The 22,629-nt window shown below is 33.1% G+C and overlaps 1 protein-coding gene across 1 annotated transcript; it reads left to right on the top strand.

Moving 5' to 3' along the window:
• Positions 1-3,901: 3,901 nt before the first annotated feature.
• Positions 3,902-22,208, top strand: LOC138322291 (serine/threonine kinase-like domain-containing protein STKLD1). The gene is made up of 18 exons (XM_069266329.1): positions 3,902-3,954; positions 4,075-4,199; positions 4,321-4,407; positions 5,090-5,134; positions 5,359-5,433; positions 5,862-5,966; positions 6,978-7,048; positions 7,447-7,559; positions 7,796-7,989; positions 8,224-8,291; positions 8,527-8,630; positions 9,009-9,257; positions 9,791-9,838; positions 12,888-12,949; positions 13,290-13,356; positions 17,757-17,933; positions 20,552-20,634; positions 21,375-22,208. The coding sequence occupies exons 2-18, from the start codon at positions 4,185-4,187 to the stop codon at positions 21,456-21,458; spliced, it is 1,647 nt and encodes a 548-aa protein (XP_069122430.1). The 5' UTR covers positions 3,902-3,954; positions 4,075-4,184; the 3' UTR covers positions 21,459-22,208.
• Positions 22,209-22,629: the final 421 nt, after the last annotated feature.

Below are 22,629 nucleotides of genomic sequence, written 5' to 3'. Positions count from 1 at the left end.
GAAATATTATATGATAATCATAACCTGTTGAAAAAACATATAGTTCCAATATCAATGAGCTACACATTTTATTCTATCAAAAGAGTCAAAGGTTCCATTAAGCTGATTTGAAGGACTTCATCAAAACCAAGAACTTGGGAAGCTAGTGATAGATTTTTGTGCTTTTCCTTTTTTGGCAGAGACATTCATTGAATAAAACATCTTTACATGTAGGCTAGCTCTACCATCTGTACATGCAGAATAGCTCTTCTATGTACACAAGCCGTCTTCATGCTCCAAACTAAAAATACTGCGGTCTCCAAAAACATGCACCTTACACTTCACATATATGAAAAAAGACACTCCATACATGGGAGACCGCCCATACATGACCCTGGCTGCTAATAGGAGGTTAATGATTTTCTCAAAAAAAGTTCAATATAACAAAAATTCCATGGAAGTGGATGTGTCGCCTGCACAGCATCACAAAAGTTATTTACAGTTGAAAATATTGTTAATAATTTGGTGAAGTCATCAAGTCTCGTAAATCTTGCAAATATTGATGGATTTTGACCAGTATCAAACCCATTTATGATCTCATGTTATAAAGCAATATACCAAATTTGTTTTAAATCAAACAATAAATACTAAAGTTATCGAACGGAAACCATGTTTGACGAATTTGAAGTCCCCTAACTCTTGCAAATATTGACGGATTACAACCAGTATCAAACCCATCTAAGATCTTATTGATATAAAGCAATATACCAAATTTTGTTGATATCGGACAATAAATACTGAAGTTATCGAGCAGGAACCATGGATTTATCTGGTTTGACGATTTTAAAGTCCCGTAACTCTTGCAAATATATACGGATTTTGACCATTATTGAACTCATCTGTTATCTCATTGATATAACAATTTCTAAAATTTGGTTGAAATTGGACGATTAATTTTTAAGTTATCAAGCGGAAACCATGAATTTTTCTGTTTTGATGATTTTAAAGTCCCGTAACTCTTGCAAATATTGAATTGAACTCATCTGAGATCTCATTGATATAAAGCCTTATACCAAATTTGGTTGAAATCAGACAATAATTACTGTAAGTTATAGCACAGAAACCATTTCCCGGACACTGTTTCCCGGAAGCTGACGCTGACTCCAACATAGTGATACCCAAGTGTTGTCCCTGCCTTGCAGCTAGGCGACACAAAAACCGACAATATAGCTGTTACATATGATAGAGGAAGTCTGAGACAAAAGGTCATCACATGTACATTGTCTTGTTAATTAATGCATCATGGAAATGACTTAAAACATCATGATCACTATCAAAGAAAATTTTATTATGTACAGTTACTAAAAGTATAATATACAATTAAACAAATGTACTCATTTGTATAAAATACATTCATGATCACATCATACATAATTATTAATAATGCACTTGTACTTCCACACTTTCATCAATTTTTCATAGTAATAACATTTTCTTTTAAATAAATAAAATGCAATAAATGTGTCCATAAGTCACAACTATCATAGTCCTAAATATATATGATCAAGTCAAATATCTCTAGTTTAAATTTGAAGTTACAAACACTACATACATTTTTAGTTTTGTAATTTCTTTGTTGGATTTAATCATCCCATTGTCATTTTGAAGGTATGTTCTTTTTTTCCACTGTTCACTTATATAATTATTATAAGTGGAGACAAACTGCTAGTTCACCACTGGCCTGTAGTAAATATTAGGGAATGTCTTTAGCCCAAACCTGTTGGAAACATTTATATATCAAATTGCAGCCATGAGAGAAAGTTGTTGCCCAAAGCACAAAGCTAGAATTTTTAGGCAATATCAGAAGTGAACCGTTGATCCTTAGTGGAAACTTTGAAATGTTTTTTTATAGCTGGACTTCTTCCCTCAGAAGTCAATTACATCTTTTCCATCTTCACATTCTGAACCAAGCTTCATCCACATCATGTGTAACCTGCCAAGATAAACAGGTAACAAAACTATGAGTATAATTTAACTACATAATTTAAACTGATTGATTCTTTCCAGTGCATTTCACGACAATTTTTTACACCATTGCACTAAAAAGGATAGAAACCCTCAAGATTTAGAAGAATACATGACAATAAACATACCCTCTATAGATTTAGGCTTATTTGAAAAAAAAAAAAAGAAAAAAACCTTTTTGTTGAAAGTATCATATTACCCAGAAAGTGTGTTTCAGTATTTATACATGTAGGAAAGTATTCACACATGAAAAAACAATATAATATTCTAAATTTCAGTCTCATGGTATATAAATCATTCTAAGAGACATAATATGTAAAACCGAACCTAACTTTAGTAATTTTTATAACATGTTAAGCTCATATAACTGTAGCATTTGGTTTGTTTTTAGTTTTACGTCCTATTAACAGCCAGGGTCATGTAAGGACGTGCCAGGTTTGTTGGTGGAGGAAAGCCGGAGTTACCGGAGAAAAACCACCGGCCAGCGGTCAGTACCTGGCAACTGCCCCACATAGGATTCGAACCCGCATCCCAGAGGTGGAGGGCTTGTGGTAATATGTCGGGACATCTTAACCACTCGGCCACCGCGGCCCTAAAAAACTGTAGCAGGTTTAAATTGTAGGCAGTAATACGGTCGCCTTCTAGATTCACACTAGGGGTAAATTTCCCTTTAGACCAGTCAGTAGAGCTGGGGACCAGTAAGTCAAGGGTCACGGGGTCGAGCCCCGCTGGCGACACACTACTCACACCCTGTTACATTTGGTACCGTAGACCACTCCAAGCGAAAGGTATACAAGATTTAGAGGCTTCGTTAGAGACAGAAGCTGGGCTGGTCTGTGTACAGGGGCGAACACATTTGAAAGTGGGGATTAATGCAGCAGGTATAAATTGTAAATAGTAATTAGCGCTGTGGGGGAGGGGGGTGTATTCCCTATACCTCAGACGGTAGAGTGGTGGACCAGTAAGTTCGGGGTTGCGTTTTCGAGCACCAAGGCCGTTTTCGTTTATTCGGAACAACCAGTTCGACTGTTGGTTAAAGTCATTATTTCAAGTATAAATCCTGACAGACCTTCAGTTTTTGATACAGGCCTGTGAGGGATTGCCAAGGCTCGTCTGAAAACAGTATAAAATCACCAGGGCCGTTTTCGATAATACGGTTTGACTGGTTGGACCTAGTAGTTCGTTTATTAATTAAAGACGGACCTAGTGATTTTATATTGTTTTCAGACGAGCCTTGACAAATCCCTCGCAGGGAGCCTGTATCAAAAACTGCAGGTCCGTCAGGATTTATACTTAAAATAATCACTTTAACCAACGGTCGAACCGAAAACGGCCTAGGTCTGTCTTCAATTAATAAACGAACTACTAGGTCCAAACAGACAAACCGTATTATCGAAAACGGCCCTTGAGTCCGTTACATAACACTTGTCTCCCTTCCTTCCAAGGTTACAGAGCGCATTGTACACGAGTGTCGGTATAATGCCTCATATCAGATTGTCGTTAACGAGAACTGAAAAGAAAATTTCAAAAACTTCTGAAATAATTAAAACAGCCAATATGCTTACAATTTGACGATTTGCTATCCCTGCTGTGTCTGAGGAGTTGTGGGTAAATCGATGTCCTCTAGCTCCAACTTGGACTTTTTCGGCGGGGGTAAATTTCTTTGTGTGAAATTGTTGAACCAAATTCCAAATGCCAAAGTTAACACTGTGAGTCTTAAAATCTTCCAATTTTCTATCGTTCGAGGATGCACTTTCTGACCATGCACGAAATAATTGTAAATTCCAACTAATCCTTTCCTCTTTGGAAGCGGCATGTTTACTTTTTTCACTCTAAGTCTTCGACGCGCTTTAAATGATCTCAGTCTTAAATGCGCTTCCTTCGAACGTATAATCGCAACAAAATACGTGTATATGGACTGAAAGCACCCGGAGCCTGGGAGGCCTAAATGTTAGTACATAATGGCTTTCAAATAATTATAACATTTAAATAATTGATTTTATTTAAACGCTTCAAAATAAATAAAATTGTTTCAAGTAGAAATAACGAATATCTACATGACTTCTACAGGCCTAGGTGATCCAGCGCACCTGTTTGCTCGATGAATTTGAGTTTTGGCGCGCTTTGACGTGCTCAGACAACACGCATGCGCACTTTGAAAGCTTCATGTTGTCAAGAACATGGAGAACTACAAGGTATGGCTGCTTATACGCTGAGTGTGAATAGTGTATCTCGCGCTGAACTAAGCGTTGTAGTTGTGTTTGGATTATCTTAATTTATTACGGAAAATAAATTCACTATTTTTGTTTATTTCAGATTCTTCGAGAGCTGGGTCATGGTGCCCAGGCGACAATATACCTTGCCGAAAAATTGGACACGGGAAAATCATGTGTCCTCAAAAAGGTAAACATTGTCGACGAACACACTGGCAAAGTTGATAGATCACTTCGAAGATTTGTTACAACACAATTGTATGACACTACGACATAAGTACAGATCCAATATTCAATGCATAGACCGCATTGTTAATGTTTCATGCGTTTGCATGATTATGTATTTTTATGAGGTCAGAACTTCGATCAAGCGCAGTTACACAGACTGTATTCATACTGTACGGCACAGTAAGTTTTAAAGTCCAACTATCTTTCCGAAATGGCTTTAAATCTTTAAAACGTGAATGCAACACGAGATTGATAATTTTGTAGAGTATCTAAAGCTATACTGTGTCAGTATAGATTAACATTAATATTAGTCTACACTTACTATGAACTTCTGAACAATTTAATCAAAATATATTAAATGTTAATTTTCATAAACTGAAATATAATCACTATATACATCATTATTATGTTGAATTCAGACCTAGCATGGAGTTATAGCCTACTACAACAGAGTGCATTATGTCTAAATTTATACCTGGTATGTAAAATGTAATTAATTTATTGATCATGCCTGATTTTACAATGAGTTGATTCCTTTCCTGCGTAGTTAACTTAATATATCTAAATTATACTGTCATATAAATATCAAGTAACAGCACTATAAATTAAGTGGTATTATATCTAATATTACTTTGCTTTTTAAGGTGGAATGCTTCGATGAAAGTGAGGCTAACAAGGCATTCAGAGAGGTAATGTTAATGATTATTTATTAAGATACTAAATTATGCATGTTCAACAATACAATTTCTGTTTGGATAACATTGTGTTTATAAAGCAAAGTTGCAAAGAGGGTTTATAAAAACCTCAGAATGAAGTCAAGACTGTGTACCCTAAACATTCAGATTCATATTTAGTTGTTTCAATGTTTCTGAATATAAGTAAACATTTTTACTAATTAAAATTTTTGTTACAGTCTCAGGACCTGCTAAGTTTGGACCATCCCTATGTCTCCGGCTACAATGAGTTCTTTGTTATGTGGGAGAAGGAGGTAATTTAAACAAATATTTCTGATTTTTCGACAGTGGATGAAATCATGTAGTGAATGACAATAATTTACTCAATAATTTGTGCTTTATATTAAATACTTTGGTATGTATGTAATTTCTATTTCTGGAGTTTGTAATAATTATCATTTCTTTATACAGAACACATATTTGATTAATATATGTCAATTATTATAGTAAATTACTTATCTATAGCATCATAAAATTATTTAAACATAATATATGGTATGTACAATTTACTAAACATTAATACATTCTCTGCTTAACTATAACATTAACTAAGTATATATTTTGAAGATTTTGAATGATTAATGATATTTGAACTGGTTAATTTTCTTGCATTACCTGATTTTATTCCATTATAACATTACTGTATGACTGTTTTATTCCCATTTTGTTTGTTTTGTTTTAGAACTCCTCTGTTTTCATGACAATAAGTATGGATTACTTCCCCCTTGGTACACTTGGCACGATGTTACAGAAACACAGAGAGAGCAAGGAAGCCATACCAGAAGAGGTATTTTTAGTGGAAAGGTTATGAAGGATCCTAGTGTTGGGAATCAGTTTGTAAAGTTAAAATCAACAATCAGTTGAGAACACCCTGATAATTGTCGATTACAATGTACACGACTACACAAATGTACATAATTGGTCACCATTCTTTTGGATCAAGATTTATACACTTTTGCTTCCTGTTTCTCTGGTGAGGTGAAACAGTAGTATGAAGAAGCAAATTAATTGTTTGATGTACTACATATCTGAGATCTTTAAATTGAGTTTTGCACATAAATTCTGTGTAACATGAACAATCTCCCCTTTGATAATCAATTATTGTCTTTCATAAGGAAAATAATAAAATAAAATGATTGGTCCAATAAATGATTCAATGCCTGTATCTGCAGAAACCTGTGTATAAATCTATATCATCACTATATTTATTGAGGACAAACTTTGTACGTTAGATAGGTTGATAATTATAACCGTCACTCAGACTGTAAAATTAAGAAGTAATATTTGCTTCACTTGAAAAGATTCAGACAGATATATAAGAGGATGAATTGTGTTAACTCTTGGTTCATATGCACCAGTATACTTTATAGCCACCAGACCATGTGTTGTTGATATTATTTTCTCAGCTTGATATAATAACTGTAATATATTATCTCCCTTTAGTTTGAAACTCTAAAACTTTGATAATGGATAAGTTAGACATGATGTAAAGACACAAATCATCAAGCCAATTTTTTTTAATCATTAGTCTTTTGCACCAAGGGTAGATCTTAAATGTTAAGAATATTCCAACTGATAAGAGGATTGTATCGTGACTGTTGGATGATGTAAAATAATTGCTTCAATAGCATACAAACAACAGAAAAGTAGGATATTATTTGTTGGTGACTAAAATGTCCCATTATGAAGTATGTAAATTCAATTCAAATAGAGACCTAAGTGACAAGTTAATTTTCCCTTTGTTAAAGAAAAGTATTATAATCAACCTGTAAAAATAAATACACACTTTGAATTTCAGACAATCAAGACCTGGGTGGGCCAAGTGATTGAAGGTTTGGTGTATGTGCATCAGAGAGGAATTATCCACAGGTATGAATTGACAACAAACTCTCGACTCTATTAAGCCACAGTTTATTACGGTAGATATTTGATGCTCTTTCTGAACTTCAATAGACTTCTTAACCCCTTTATGTGCTTATAGCAAAAAGAAGTCATATGCAAGAAATATGTATCAGGAAATTTATAGATTTTGTAAAAGTCTTTGCCTATTACAGGTGAATGTTTTGTGTAGTTGTGACAAATATTGTGAAATAGTTTACATGTACAGTCTCATTTATATACGTAATTCAATATAAGAATTTACTACGATTTTAAGAGAACATGCTGCTGCTGCTATAGAAATTATTTATTATCATTTATCGTTACAATAGTTTATTTATTACTTTTATTCATTAATGTTCATTTATTTTGTAATTGGGATTTTACAGAGATTTGCGGCCAAATAACCTTTACTTGCATGAGGATGGAAGTTTAAAGATTGGAGATTTCTCTGTAGCAACAGTGATGGGAGATACTCAGACATGCACCAGGGCTACACTCAGTCAGTACCAGCTCATTTTATCTCACAATATTGTATAAAAATCCGCTTTCAGTTTGTGTTAAATAATATGGATAATTGTGTTAATTGTTGAAATTTATACCATTGTAATATACCAAAACATTACTTATCATAACTTAATTTATTTTTTATTTGTCTTAAAGGACTTTCTGTTGTCAAAGATTTTTCTTGTGTTGACCGTTTCATTTCTGATGGGTAAGGCTTTCCTTGTGTTTCAGGCAGTGCTAACTACCTTGCTCCTGAACTTGAGGACACAGGCTTTACTGCAGTCACAGATATCTGGTCCCTGGGCTGTATCCTGTTTGAGCTGACCTCGTCTCCATTTTTTGACGAGAAACAAGCCACAGAAACGATGAAGGAAGCAAAGGAGGATGCCTATGTGATGGAGGAAGTGTTTGAGGACGTGGCTAAGGTGAGTGGTGCAGGTCATTAACAAAAGGAAATTTAGATTTAAAAAAAATCAGCATTATCATGGAAAGGATTACCATAATGGAAATTTTAATTTTATTATAACAAAATTCCAAAACGCTTGTTATGATCAATGAAAACTAAGGCATTCAATTATGTCATAGAGTGATTTGTCTAAAAATTAGAATGTCTATCAAAGCAGTTTTGACTTTGATCATTTTTATATTGACCTTTTCAGCATTACTCTGGAGAACTGATCAGCTTAATTCGTTTGATGTTAAAGAGGAAAGACAGACCATCTGCTTTGTAAGGATGAATGAACAAACACAAAATAACATGATAATACAATGTTTCAGAAATGAAAAAGCATTTAATATGCTTCAAAAATAAATCATAGATATTATATTTGTATATTGTGCTTCAAGTCATGGCTTCACGTTTTTAAGTAACATACATTATAATGCTAATTGTAATTTAATGTTTGAGAATTAATCAAAATGTCCTTGTGTTTAAAGTGAAGTACATGTATAACACCTTACAGAGACCTAAAGAAGAACAATAACTATGTGAAAGCTTGTGTGGAGATGACAGATGCCACTCAGCTGGAGAAGAGGAAACGACAAAAGTCTGCAAGAAGAGACAAACGTAATATTTCTAAATCACCTTTCGATTACTTACACTGATGGAATTACTGAGATTTATTTCTAATATTAATTGAATTATTTTATACAATATTAATAAGGTTATTACTATGTTTTATGAATCCCAGGAAAAAATGACCCGGGGAAAAAGTAAGTTAGAAGTACCTACTAAAAGATATTTGTTTTTTAACCAGGGTTGGACAATACCAATTAGTGGGAGATCATTCATCATTTCCAATTGATCTAAGGAAATACAATCATTAGCATTTTTCAACGATTTCAGTCAATCAGAAAGTTTGAAAATATCATTTATGACAAACAGGTTTTTTTGATTGTGCCATAAATTCATAAATAAGATCATTGAATTGATGTTATAATTTAGGATCGATACCAAAGGACGGAGGCCTGATCAGAATTCTGGAACACTTGGCTCACTATATAGACTATGAGGAGCAAGTTTTGGAGTCTCTCTGCCTTATCCTGGACATGTGTAAGGAATCTGAGACATTCCAGGTGGACGCCAGCGGTAAACGTCTCATTAGTATTGCCATGCGTAACCACCTACAGAATGAACAAATCCAGATCACAGGATGTAGCATATTTAACCGACTGCTTGTGACAGGAAGCTCAGGTGAGTACAGAATATATGTGGTATGGGGTTAGTAAAGATGAACAATATGGTTTTTACCGGGTTATTTGATTTGATACAATGAAGTTTTGTTTCTTATGGAATTTCAGCGGTCTATAAAATTTCATCTGACATTGGTTTGTTCATATTGTCCTGCATCTGCTGCTTCTACCATTTTTGTAATCAAAATTCCCCACAGATCATATTTTGAAATAATCTATTTGAAGTTTATGATTTTGTAGATGAAGAATTTAAATGGTTTGGAAGAATTAAAAAAGAAAAAACTTTAAAAAAAGCAATAAATTTTGGTAAATGATGTTTTCTCCAACTTGGTTTTGCTTTATTTTGCGTCGTAAGCACAACTGTTATAGGTCACTAAGGATGTCCTGGGTTTCCAAACAGTTTTTTGGACAACCCTTTTTGAACCATTTCTTTACAATAATGTCAATTCAATTCATGACCAGAAAAACATTGGCCCACTAGTGACATTTATAGATCCATATAGTCTTTAGCTTATCTTCTGTATGTTTTGACAGACATTTTTATCACTCGTCACAAGGTTAAGAAAAGGTTAAGTTTGCGTGGTAAGTCCAACACGGTTACGGAACGTAGATATCGTGTAGAGAGTATTCTATCATACTGCATTTGTATCTTACTAACTGGAATGTTTTGATTTTCCTTATCTGCAATTTACTCCATTTTTTAAAGAAAAAAACCCAACTATTGTTCATCAAGTTCAGTGTTACGTATACCATTGAAAGCTACATGATGTTTTGTTATAACACCACTTACTAAACAGAACTGACTTTGAAATGTAACTTTGATATATTATAACAGAGTATCGTCCCCGTTAAGATCAACATGAAAAATATATCTTGCTTTGGTGTAGGCTGATATTCAAATGCTTCTAACCCTATTGGTTTGACTTTATTATTTTTCATAATCCTTCTAAAAAAATTTTTTTTTTAAATACTAAAATATTTTGTAATCAAACTTTACATGGGGATAATTTGTATATTAACACCATGGTTACATGTTTAATTTCCTTAATTTTCTGGTGATAAAAATAGTTACTTTGGGTCTAGATAGTAAATATCAAATAAAAAATGATAAAACATTAAACTCTAATACCCAGGTCATTTTTTAACTTGATATTTTTTAAACTATATAATTTGACCAAACATTCTTGGGAATGGCTTTTAATCGGTTTCAAATTATAAACATGTACATGTACTTTTTATACCTTGATAAATATTCAGAATGAGCTAAAAATTGCCAATGAAAATCTGTACTGCATTGATTGATTTACTACCAAACTCTGTAGACGATATGGTATACTGTACTCTGACTTACTGGAACTTGTTTTGTTATCTCCCCTTACGTACAATTTACCTGTCTGTTATTGTATTTCTTTCTACAGTAGCATTGTTTTCTTCAAATGACAAATGAGAGTGTGTAAAAGTGATTTTGGGAATCCCCACAAGAGTTTCTGTTGTATTGATTTCTTCTATTGGTAGTGGTTTTCATTCTTCAACTGAAGGTTTTAAAAAAAATGTTAGAAGTCGGAATACTAAACTGCTTGTCCAGTGCTTAGACAAATCAACACATTGACTTTGAAATGAAATAAAGCTTCACTGTACATAACTGAAAATTTTATAAAGGAGAGACGAGCATACTTTATCATTGCTGTGTTTAGTTGACTCTTTGGTATCTGTTGCTTTGAAGCAAACAGATACAACCCCTTTATTCTACCAGAATCTTTCAAATGTCAAGTTTCTGACATTATAAAGAACAGCTGCTTTTAGAACAAATTAATCCTTACCTAGTATTAAAATCACTTTTCAAGTAGTTGATATACATTGCACCCTATCTATCTTCACTAAAAAGAACATTTCATACATATCTGACACATTTGATTTTATATATATACCTGGTATACATATGTTTTTTTATATATATTTTTAATATTGATAACAATAGACTAGTGTATTTTGTGAATACCAGTAAATACCTTTTTAATACCACATCTTGTTTAGGCCAAAAAAAATTATATGCATGTTTCAGGTTACATGACTGAAAAATATAGGGTAGGTCGGTCGGGATTTTTATTTTTTTATTTTATTTTTTATAGGAGGGGTTGAGGAGGAGTTGAGTGGCTTTATTACTACATTGCAAAGTAATCTAATAATACATTTATTTTGTCATTCAGGTTTTAGGCTAGCTAGAAGTCTTTAATTTCTCATTACCCTATTCGAAATTGAACTTTATCTTGATAAACTTAAAGCATGCGTAAAAATCTAAGTTGACAACTTCACACACAACATTTCTGTTTTGAAAAAGTGTGATACAATAGCTAGGGTCGGAATTTAAAACTAGGGTAGGTAGGGGTACCTGAAACATACATATTTTTTTTAGGCCTTAGCAGTTTACCAAAACTTGTTGTAAATATTTGATATTGTTAAAATTGTCCTATCTGTATATTGTTTCTTGTTGTGAAGTAGATCTTGTTTGCCTTCTCAACAGACAAATAGTTATATAGTGTAGAATATGTAAATTGTATGTCCATATATTACGATGTTTTTCTTTTTAAACAATTTCTTTTCCATTACATTAAAGGTCAGCTATTGGTTCCCTTTCATGTTTCAGTAAAGGATTTTGAAGTTTAACCAAAGTATAATCTTACTAAAGGGTCATAAGATTGTGTTCAAAACCCCAAACAATCTCTAAGTAACCAATAAGCCTGTACTAGAGTGCTGACATTGGACCTTAAAGATGCCTGTACTAAATGCTGACAAATGGTATTTTTTCCACTATTAAAAAGAGGAACAGACAATTTAGTATTTTTCTTCAGTTACAAAAGTAACTACTTTACACCATTACCACCATTGAAAAGTTTGAGCTTCTAATTTTACTTCAAGTTAAAAATATGAAAAATAATTAATTGCATCCCGAAAAAATTCTGTGTCACTATATACAATATGGAAGGAAGTACTGATTGCGCATGCACCAAAGGCGAAATAAATTATTTTATATTATCTTTTGTGTTAATTAGACATATATATACGTGATCAAAGACCAATTATTGTTCAACTAATGAATATCATTTATGCTTTGTCGGCGGTGGAGCATCTTTAAGCATATTTATTGATAGAAATGACTACCAGATTTACTCAAATGAAAGACCTAGTTGTTTGACTTTATTAGTGTTAAGCCACAAGAGTTATATACTGTAACCTGTGTTCTGAAATTTGGGATGTAATATGCTAAGATAATAGGCTACCAGTTTCATTCAAATAAATACCTCTTTCATGACCAGAGCAGTCAATGTACATGTTTCAAAGTATTCAAATCATTTTCATAAAATCCTGTCTACCATTGTCAGAAAAGTGCATATCTTTTTGATGAAATATCAAACAAGAATATATGTGTTTCTACAATTCAAATCAACAAGCATGAAAAACTTCATCATTGCACATTTGACCATTCCATCTTGTAAACGAGGCTGAAATCCAAAATGTTTAATAATGTATTTTTTTGTGAAAGTGAAAAAGAATTTGTACTAAATGATGATGGGTACAGTAATGGTATTTGGAGATGTATGCTATAGTTAATAGACTGTGTATTATGTTCCAGATAAGCCTAATGATGCCATATTTTCCTCGGATGTCATCAGCATATTCCCAAGAGCTATGGAGGTAAGACTTTACATGTATATACTTACGAGCATGTTCATAAAACAAAGTTTTCTGGGGAATAATTGATTGTATTTATTAAGATAATGCAAAGGCAATGTTTAAATCAAATTTTATCACTTTGCTTTGTTTTACATGCATATCACAAGTTATCTGAAATGATCTAAAAAATGATCTAAAATGTTTGTACATTGAATTTCAAACTAGTTCAGCTTAGCTTGATATGACATGAAAGATGTATTAATATATCTTGCTATGCTTCCCATATCCACCAGACTTCTGTTATCAGATGTGATTTTGGGAAACTTGTAATTAGAGGTAATAAGTATGAAATGTTTTCCAGGAACATATTACCAGTGCTGAAGTACAGCAGGTAGCTGCAGCATCCCTGATGGCACTGGCCTCCAACAGTATGTTATTTACTTTGTAGAACAATAGATGTTATGTATAGTTATTCAAACTTTTCCCACTGATGAGGACTATCTTAATATAATGTGACCAATACATAATTACATTTTTCACAGAAAATTACCATGTTAGAAATAAATTTTACGGTTAAAATGTCCCAGTAATCACGATCCTGACCTTGCATCCCATCATGTCCCGTTGCATCTCATCCTTTCTAATGGAGACAGAGGTACATCAGAGGTACATCTGTCTTACCAGACTGGCTACCAGTTATTGACAAGATTTTCTCAGCAGAGTTCTAATACTAGATTATCTCCCCCTAGTTTGAAGCTCTAGAAACCGCCATATCACCAAGTCATAAGTAATCAAACAAACTGTAAATAGTTAAATTCTATTTATGTGTTGCAAACATACATGATCCAAAACGCTTAAATTTCTACTGGGCTATATATCACAGCACCAAAAGTATGTTCATAGCTAAGACTTACATCACTGTTATAATAGCAATGCCAGGGGATCTTTAACCAACTATAATTCAAGCAGTGTACAATAACCTAATACAAAACTGCCTACCTTTAGCCCATTATTACAGTCTATTGTAATTCAAGATGACATTGGTGTTGCTTCTTTTTGTCATCTATAGCTGGAAGCTCAAGTGGGAAAGCCATCATATTAAAGAACTATGAACATATTTAACGTCTTCACTATCAGAGTCTTGGATCACAGTTGATGCGATGACTTTTTTTGCGCGGGTCCCAGTACACTTTGAATGTTCATACTTACATGTGACCTGGTGTATACAGAGGTCACTCGGGTTTTGATGACCTTGACCTTCAGTGTCTTCAAAGGTCGACTTTATCTGATTCACTGAATCATCAAGCCATCTGACAGAATATTCCCAAGCAGTTTCTTTTTCTACTGGAATATAAAAAAGCACCTATATTATTATCAAAGATGAAAAAATCTGGTCTATAAGTAGCATGCAATATTTTTCTTTCAAAGCATATTTAAAAGTTGTAGCGGTAGATTGATATTGGAAAAACATTTGAGAACAGAATATTTTTTTAAGGTTAACTGGACACGAGAATTCTGAACTAGGGTTTACCCAAATATTATAACTAATTAATTGTATCTTATTTCACCCAAAAGGCTTATGTCAGGACGCTTCTGATATCAAAGTTTGGAATTGTCCTTTATATACATTTTAGTGGGGTTTAAGAGTCAACTTAAATTAATACAAACAGTGAATTCTACGGATGTGGCGATCTATCAGCTCTTGGGCTGCATTACTAATCCCCCTTATCACTGCAATGGTCAGTTGTTTACGCCTATAAAGGTTTTAACCTCTCAAATCCTTTCTGCAAGTTTTCTTGATTAGAAATTCTATAAATGATCTCCACCTCCGTGGCTTCACAGTATTTCTATCGAGTTTGCTGGATGCAGGTGGTCTCTAGGACTTGCCTGGTATGGGCATGACTTGGGACCCATGGTCATCGATGATGTGCCCCTGGCACCAACTGTGGTCTAGATGGGCCGGGCTCCAGTCACCAGGGATCACCGCTTGAACATCTTCTGTCAGTTGCACCCTAAATCAGACATATGTCTTTTGTCTTACTAGACTTGGCTAATAAGCCCACATTTGTTGGTCCCATATGAGTGAACCTTCAACAAACCATTTATTTGAACTTCTCTTACAGATTGGACTTTAACAGGTACCTGGTAGAGGAGTTCAGTATATTGGACATAACAGAGGATTCCGCTTATTTGCTTAGGTACTATTTTCCAGAAGAAAAATATGACAAATAACCGGAGTAGATCGGAAAAGGCAGAGATGACATTTTGCACCTCCGTTTGACCCCTACACCTACACAATGTATGAGGTGGAATAGGCAAATCGATATCGTTTCGCTTTTCTTGATAAATATGTAAAATTATTTAGAGACTCTTAAAACGTAAAACTACAAGTAATTAGATTTTCGAAGTTGTACATCGATTTTAATTTGTTTAAATAACAAAAAAAAATATTCCAATATTAGGATTCTTTTTTTACGTTAGATCTCGGACATGGTGTGATATATTTGAGGAACAGCTAACCCATCGATCCTCAAATGCAATTTGATTCTACTAAGAACAGGATTCGGTTTTGTTGTTCTTACCATTATAAACCGAAATAATAAAACTAAATTTAACCTACATTTGCCTGGCAAAATACGAAACTTACGAGCGTGGGTTAAAAGACATCAAAGTCGCCGGATCAACTAGTAGTGTTGCTTTTACTCACTGTGCATATGAAATTCTCGAAAATGGCGGCAGCAGTGATGAAGCCATGCAGTTCACTTCGACCTAATATTGTCTTTTGAGAATTCTCACCTGTATTGTTGATCTAGCCGGCGATATAAGCTTAATAACATTTGCAGAAATTAATGCATATTCAAAGTATGCAATGAAAAAATTCAACGTAGGCAAGTATCTTTTGTATCCTAAGCTTACATACTGTACGAGAAACTTGCGGAAGTCATTGCACGCCGACTTTGCTGCTTTTATGTCTCGTTCCTCGAGGTTGACTCATCCGGAATTCGACTCAAACGTAATGCCATTAGGTTTGGTCAGAACGTGGTTTTCAACGGTCCTTATATCTTATGACAGCCGGATACATGCCTATTTCCGTGATCAGCATATTATCGTGATTTTCCAACTTATAAGGTTTGTATTAAATCTTTTTAGTTATATGTTTTCAGATGTTTTGGGATTTTTTTTAAATACATTTGTAAATAAAAAAAATTGAATTACGATTATAGGCATGAACACTAATTTCCTGGTGGTTATACGTATACTGACTTCAATGGTTCATACATCAAACTTATACGGAATGTAGTACCTGAACAAATAAAAACAAACATCTTTCTTATTTCAGAATTTTATGGTATTTCGAAAAAGTAAAATAAACAATAGTTTTTCACCTACCGTGAGCAGACTACACTCTCTGTTTCTACCGGTTAATATAATTTACGGTAAATGAAACGAAAGTAGATTTCTATACCAACGAAGAAATACATTGTATGACTACTGTAGGATAAGATACTAGTACATCTGCAACAACTAGTTAAACATTTAACATTGTGGGTTTGTTAAATTATTTTGCACTATCAACATTCCATACAAACCTTAGAAAACACTTTCGTTTCTAATGATTCCTAAACAAACACGCTTCCGGTCATGATCAGCCACGCTGATCGAGCCATGCTGAGTGCGATTGTGTAAACACACGTCGTGTTTATGTACAGGTAAGTCACAATTGTAAAGTGACACTAATAAGGAAGCCAGACTTGAGAGGATTATTAAACAATTATTAATTAGCAATCATTGTTGTAGTATGTTCCCATAGGCCTGAATCTGCAAATACTGATCGCGATATGTGCAGGTAAACCAATCACGTGTTACGACAAAACACAGGTGAATTTCAATCGTTTGTATCAATGTTATATTTACGTAATTGTTTTTGTTTTTTTTTTTTTATTTAAAATTTTGACTAAAATTAAATTCGAGATAGCGACTATTTTTTTCGTTGAATATACGTTCTAGGGACCAGGAATTGACTTTGACACAACAGGAGTTTCGAGTCATCGAAATTCGAGTCTTCCGATCTTAAAATACATACACAAAGAAGGACAAAAAACGGGACTTGAAAATTAATTCGACTCAACCGGAATTTCGACTCAAGTGATTTCGAGATAACGAGTTTCGACTGTATATGAAGAAAAAGGATCTACCAATAAGAAAGTTTTTTTTTTTTTTTTTTTTTTTTTTGTTTGATTAATTAACGTCCTATTAACAGCTATGGTCATGTAAGGACGGCCTCCCATGTATGCGTTGTGTTGCGTGTATGTTGTGCAAGGTGCGTGTTTTGGGAGACTGCGGAAAATTCATGTTATGTCTTCTTGTATAGTGGAACTATTGCCCTTTTTATAGTGCTATATCACTGAATAAGAAAGTTGGATATAGTATGAAAATTTATCATATTACATTGAAGAAAATGTAAAACAAGTTATTGTATCACCAATTTTGTCTCAACTTTGGCAAAAGTGGAGGAAGTTGTTGCTTTTCTGGTGACAGCGGTGTCAACATTTAACAATGTAAATCACAGCCAGTGTGAACAAAAACTTGTCGAGTTAACTTTTAAATATTGAAAAAAAAATAAACAATTTAAGCATTAAATTCAATATTTTTGGTGGATTGGGAGAATTTGCATTAAAGTCTACATTGAGACTTTGTTAAGTTTTTCATACTATCATTACATACATTTGGATCATTATTATGCAGAATTATTTATTCTGTTCGTCTTTTGCAAAACAGTGCAAATGAGACAAATATTATAATGAAGTTTGTGAATTCTTATTATGAAAACAACCTTGTCTTGTGTTTACAGAGGAAAGCGCCTACAGAGTATTAGCAAATGAGGCTACCGGTGGAGGTCATGTAGCCGGCATCCCCAAGGTCATGAGTGCATACGAACTCCACAAAGATAATGCTGAGGTGGTAGAAAGCATAGCCACACTGCTAATGGAGCTCGCAGAATATGGTAAGGGTTGGGGCCAAAGGTGATATTGTCATGGAAATTCCTGAGGCAAGATGGTAATTAATCTAAATACATGTCTATTGTGTAACTTGAATCTAGGACCTTGTACAGAAGTTGCACAGCAGTTTTGTTTTTTTGTAGAAGCAATTTTTTTAATTGTAAACTGGAAATAATGACAATAATGAGTTTTGAAACAATGCACACTTTGTTCATATGATACAATATGCTGGTGCTCTAAACGTTTCTTATAAAAGTTTGAGGTCAAAAAAGATATGATAATTCTCGAAATGCAGTAGCAATTAGCTGTCAAGTTTTAATTATTCAAACAATATCAGTAGGAAAAATACCAAATTTTCATTAGAAGAGAACAAAGAGCATACTACTAGGATTATAAGGATTTCTTGGACATATTCACTGTAGTCAAATTACCTGTACCAAGGATTATGTTTTATGCTTTTCAAACCTTAACCTTACTGTATGGTATTCCCAGTAGTTGATTTTGTGTTCTAAAAAGCATAGGTCAACATATATTGAATATAATTGTGTTAACCCTTGGTTGATGTAGATGGAGGATTGGTGAAAAGTAAACCTGAGGCTTCTGGTAAAATTATTTACACAAGTCATGTAGTTTATATCATTGCCAAAACAGTATATGCATACATTTAGATTTAGAAAACCATTTATCTGTGTCATTCAATTTATGTAAAATACAACACACTACGTTTGTTGAAATCAACAGCCATGTGAACATTACTTATCATGATGCTAAAATATTCATATTTAACAGTACACTACTATCATCAATCTCTAAAGCCACAAAAATAATTTATGTACAGATTCTTAAGATCATCTTTATAATTCTTCTTTATGTAGACTCTGCATAACTCATATTTAGACACAGTACAAAGATAAATAATTGAAAAATTGAACAAATTGCTCCTGAATAAGTATTGATCACTGCCAATGGAAAGTTTTTCTTTCTAGACATTTTGTTTGATCTTGTTGAATCAAAAGTTTTCATAAGACATTGATGTCATTTTCTGCCAAAACTCAATTATCATACTTTAATAATAATAATAAAAAAAAGATAAAATTCAAAATAGATCTGCTATTCTTTCACAAGCACATTTACTCTGCAATTAGAAAGGTCAATGTTGCATTAGATTTATTTGTTACATAGCATAGTATGGGATGATACAATATGCTGAAAATCACAAGATTTGTGTATAAGCATTCACAAACTGAAAAAAAATACTTTGGAAGCAAAATTAGATCATAATCATCAAACAGTATGAATATTGGCTTAAACATGTTAAACATTCTACAAATCGCTACAAATCTTCGTTCTAGATGAGATTTGCTACGACTTAGTGAGTTTTAAGATTCATAATCAGATGACTGAAATACAACAAAAGTTTGCGAGAAATGAGGTGAGCAGCTGATGCGATGTACTGGTGCCTGCGGTTGGGATGTGTGTTGTGTTGGGGCTGCGTGTATTACCGCTTCAGAAGGGAACCTTGGTACCTTACCAAAAGCTTGCTACTAGTTGCCTTAAAATACCATAGGGACATTGTGCATTTACAAGAAATAGGACACAAATGAACATCAAAAACAGTTTGATTTTATTTACACATTTTAAATATACGTGTAGTTATATATTATAAAATGATAAAGGGCTTGGACAAATTGGTAATGTCTAGTTTCACTATCTGTATTTTTAAATGGCCACCATGATTTCCCGGAATTAAAATCCATGTAATTTTATGATTGACTTCTCTTTAAATTAGCATGCTGTATTTTGGTAGTTGTCTTATCAACTAGTTATAGCATGAAAAGGTCTGGTGTTAGAAATGATAAGACTTAGCCACAAGTGTAAATGCTGAATGGTAGATCAATGGATCTTATCGGATATATATACAATGTAAATGCATGTACTGGTAGATAGTAGCAGGCCCAACAATAGATAAGTCATGTTGTTGAACCGTTTTGAGACTTGACTGTTCTGCTGTGATCATATGTGATGTACTGATATATAAATGTAACAAAGAAATTGTATAAAGGTTTGGGTAACAAATCCAGGATGTCTTCTGCTATTGAATTGTGCATAATGTATTTGAGGTGCAATTAAATTTGTATGTATACTGTTTGAATATGTAATGTGTGTATCTTAACTATGCTAGTTTATGTTGTATGTTAATGCTGTAGAAAAGCCAACATGACCCTGGCCCAAGTTGTAGTCTGCCTTGTGCAAACAGCTTCTTAATGCCAGGTGTTTATTAAGCTTGACATCATGTTTGTTCTTCAACCAGAAGTATTGATGCAACTTTTCTTTTATTCTTTTTTTTTTTTCATTCTAGACTTTCTAAAAAGTCAAGGCATTCCAAAAAATTAATTGTTATGAGATGGAATACTATCAATAGTTAACATCCAAAATTTCCTCAACTTTGATTGGCTAAATGAAAGTCACTTGGGAACTGATATTTGATTCTGCCAGGATAGTATAACATCATATTGACTTCACCAAAGGTCTATAATGATAAATATTATGTCAAGCTAATAAAGTGTTTACTGGTGTGGCTTGCCATATAATGCTTGTTTTTTGTGTTGTGTTCGTGTAACAGATGATGTGAGAGCAGAGTTGAAACATTTGAATGTTGGACCCAAAGTACTCTCAGAAATTTTCAAACGATTCAAAGACAATGTGGTAAGAAAGTATTGCAGAATGCTTGATTATTATGATTTATTAAATTGATATAAACATATCTTCTTTTCAATCTAGTTTATCAGACTTACTCTTAAATGTCTATCATAACATGATAATAACTATATCATATCTATACTTTTGTTAGGAAATTATACATAATTCACTTTCATTCATTTTGTATAATAACAATCAATTTTATGAAATTTTTAGATGCTCTTAATATCATTATCAACTTACCTTGATTGAAATTTAAAACTCTGATTTAAAGGAAAACAATTCAGGTAAATGTCTTTTGTTCTGTCAATTCTGGTCTCAAATAAGATTGATATATTTCTAATATTGGTGCCTGGAAGAAAAGAAATAAAACATTTGTATGCTGTAGAGCTGCACAACATCAAAACTTTATGTTACTGAATCATTTACTAGGTCAACAGTTTAAAGTATTTGTCTTTGCATATCACATAATTAGCTCCCCTGTGGGTCATTGTTTTGTGTGTGAAATTCTCATCATTTCCTCTGAAAAGTATGACATTATGCTCCCAAACACATAACATCGAAATCAATACCTATTACGGTACCATCAATGGCAGATAACTCTGTAGTATGCAAAATCAGAATTAATATACATGTATTGTTAGATAATTATATATATAAGTGTACTGTGCTGTAGGATATTCTACAAGAACTGTAATACATGTATAATAATTGTATATTCTTACACATCTGTTTTCTATTGACAGGACATCATGACGCCGTGTGAGAAAGCACTTTGCCGTTTACAAGCAACGATTCAACAAAAAAGCCAAAAGACCATCAAAACATAGATGATCTAATAACACATGCTTGTTGTCGGGGGAATTATAAATGTATTTCACATGGCGACTTGTTGAAACTGGGGTAAAATTCCCTGTACGGTTTTGACATTATAAATACAGTCGTGTATTACAGAAGACAACTGGTCATTGGTGCCGGATGCTTACAAGGATTGAATATTAAACACTGACATTGATTTGAACAATTCTTTGAATCGACTGTTTGCTATGTTAAAGGTATTGGTTGATAAACATTTTCTGTTCCAGAAGAGTGCGGGGATCAATTTGAGAAATTAAAGAGGACACTTCTAAATTCCTGAATATTTTTGAGGATAAATTGTATATCCAATATAAGTACAAATAACTCATTGACACTTTCACTTGTTTATTATCAATCACTTGTAGATATGATTTTATATTTAAAGAAAATCACATCAAATTTTATCCTTTCTCTAAAATACTTTAATTTAACATGGGTGTATATCACAACTAAACACGAACTTCTCTGATACAAATTTTGTGTGGAATAACAACAGCAAGAAAATATGTATAATGATTATATATCCACTGTTTTGTTTGACTGTGATACCATTTTATCTATCTGTGCAATATACATTCACAGTTCTGTGATAGTAGGTGTTCACCTATAATATCGACTGAAACAAGTACGACAGTATTTAAGATTGTTAGAGGGTTTTTTTACAAGATGTGCTTTTATATCAACAAATGATATATAGATCTATTAAAATTTGCTTTCCAACATATATTTTCAAATTATATTTTAGCTTAACAATTACAAATTTAAATTTCATTGATAATGTGAATGACTGAAATGCATAATTTTATTTATCTCCGCCTTAATATCACACCATTGTCTCTGTAAGAGACCATTGTCTCTGTAAGAGATAGATACATCCGTTGTATTAATTTGCATATTAAAGAGTTATCTTCTCTTGGTTTCAGCAATGAATCTAATGACATAAGTCATCAATAAGGAGTAGATAACTCTGTAATATTCAATGACAGAATATCTGTGGATGAACCTTCTTTACACAGGAAATGAAAATAAAAATAATAAATCCCCTCATGTGCCGGAAAACATTGTTTTGAGTAGTAATGATCTAATGTTGTATTTTCTGTAACAAACTCTCTCTTTAACGAATCTATTTTTAAGTATTCAGAG

The sequence above is a fragment of the Argopecten irradians genome, chromosome 4, assembly GCF_041381155.1.
Source record: "Argopecten irradians isolate NY chromosome 4, Ai_NY, whole genome shotgun sequence".
In the NCBI taxonomy this organism is placed as follows: Eukaryota; Metazoa; Mollusca; class Bivalvia; order Pectinida; family Pectinidae; genus Argopecten; species Argopecten irradians.
The sequence above is the reverse complement of the archived record's forward strand: the minus strand, read 5'-3'. Positions and strand labels throughout refer to the sequence as shown.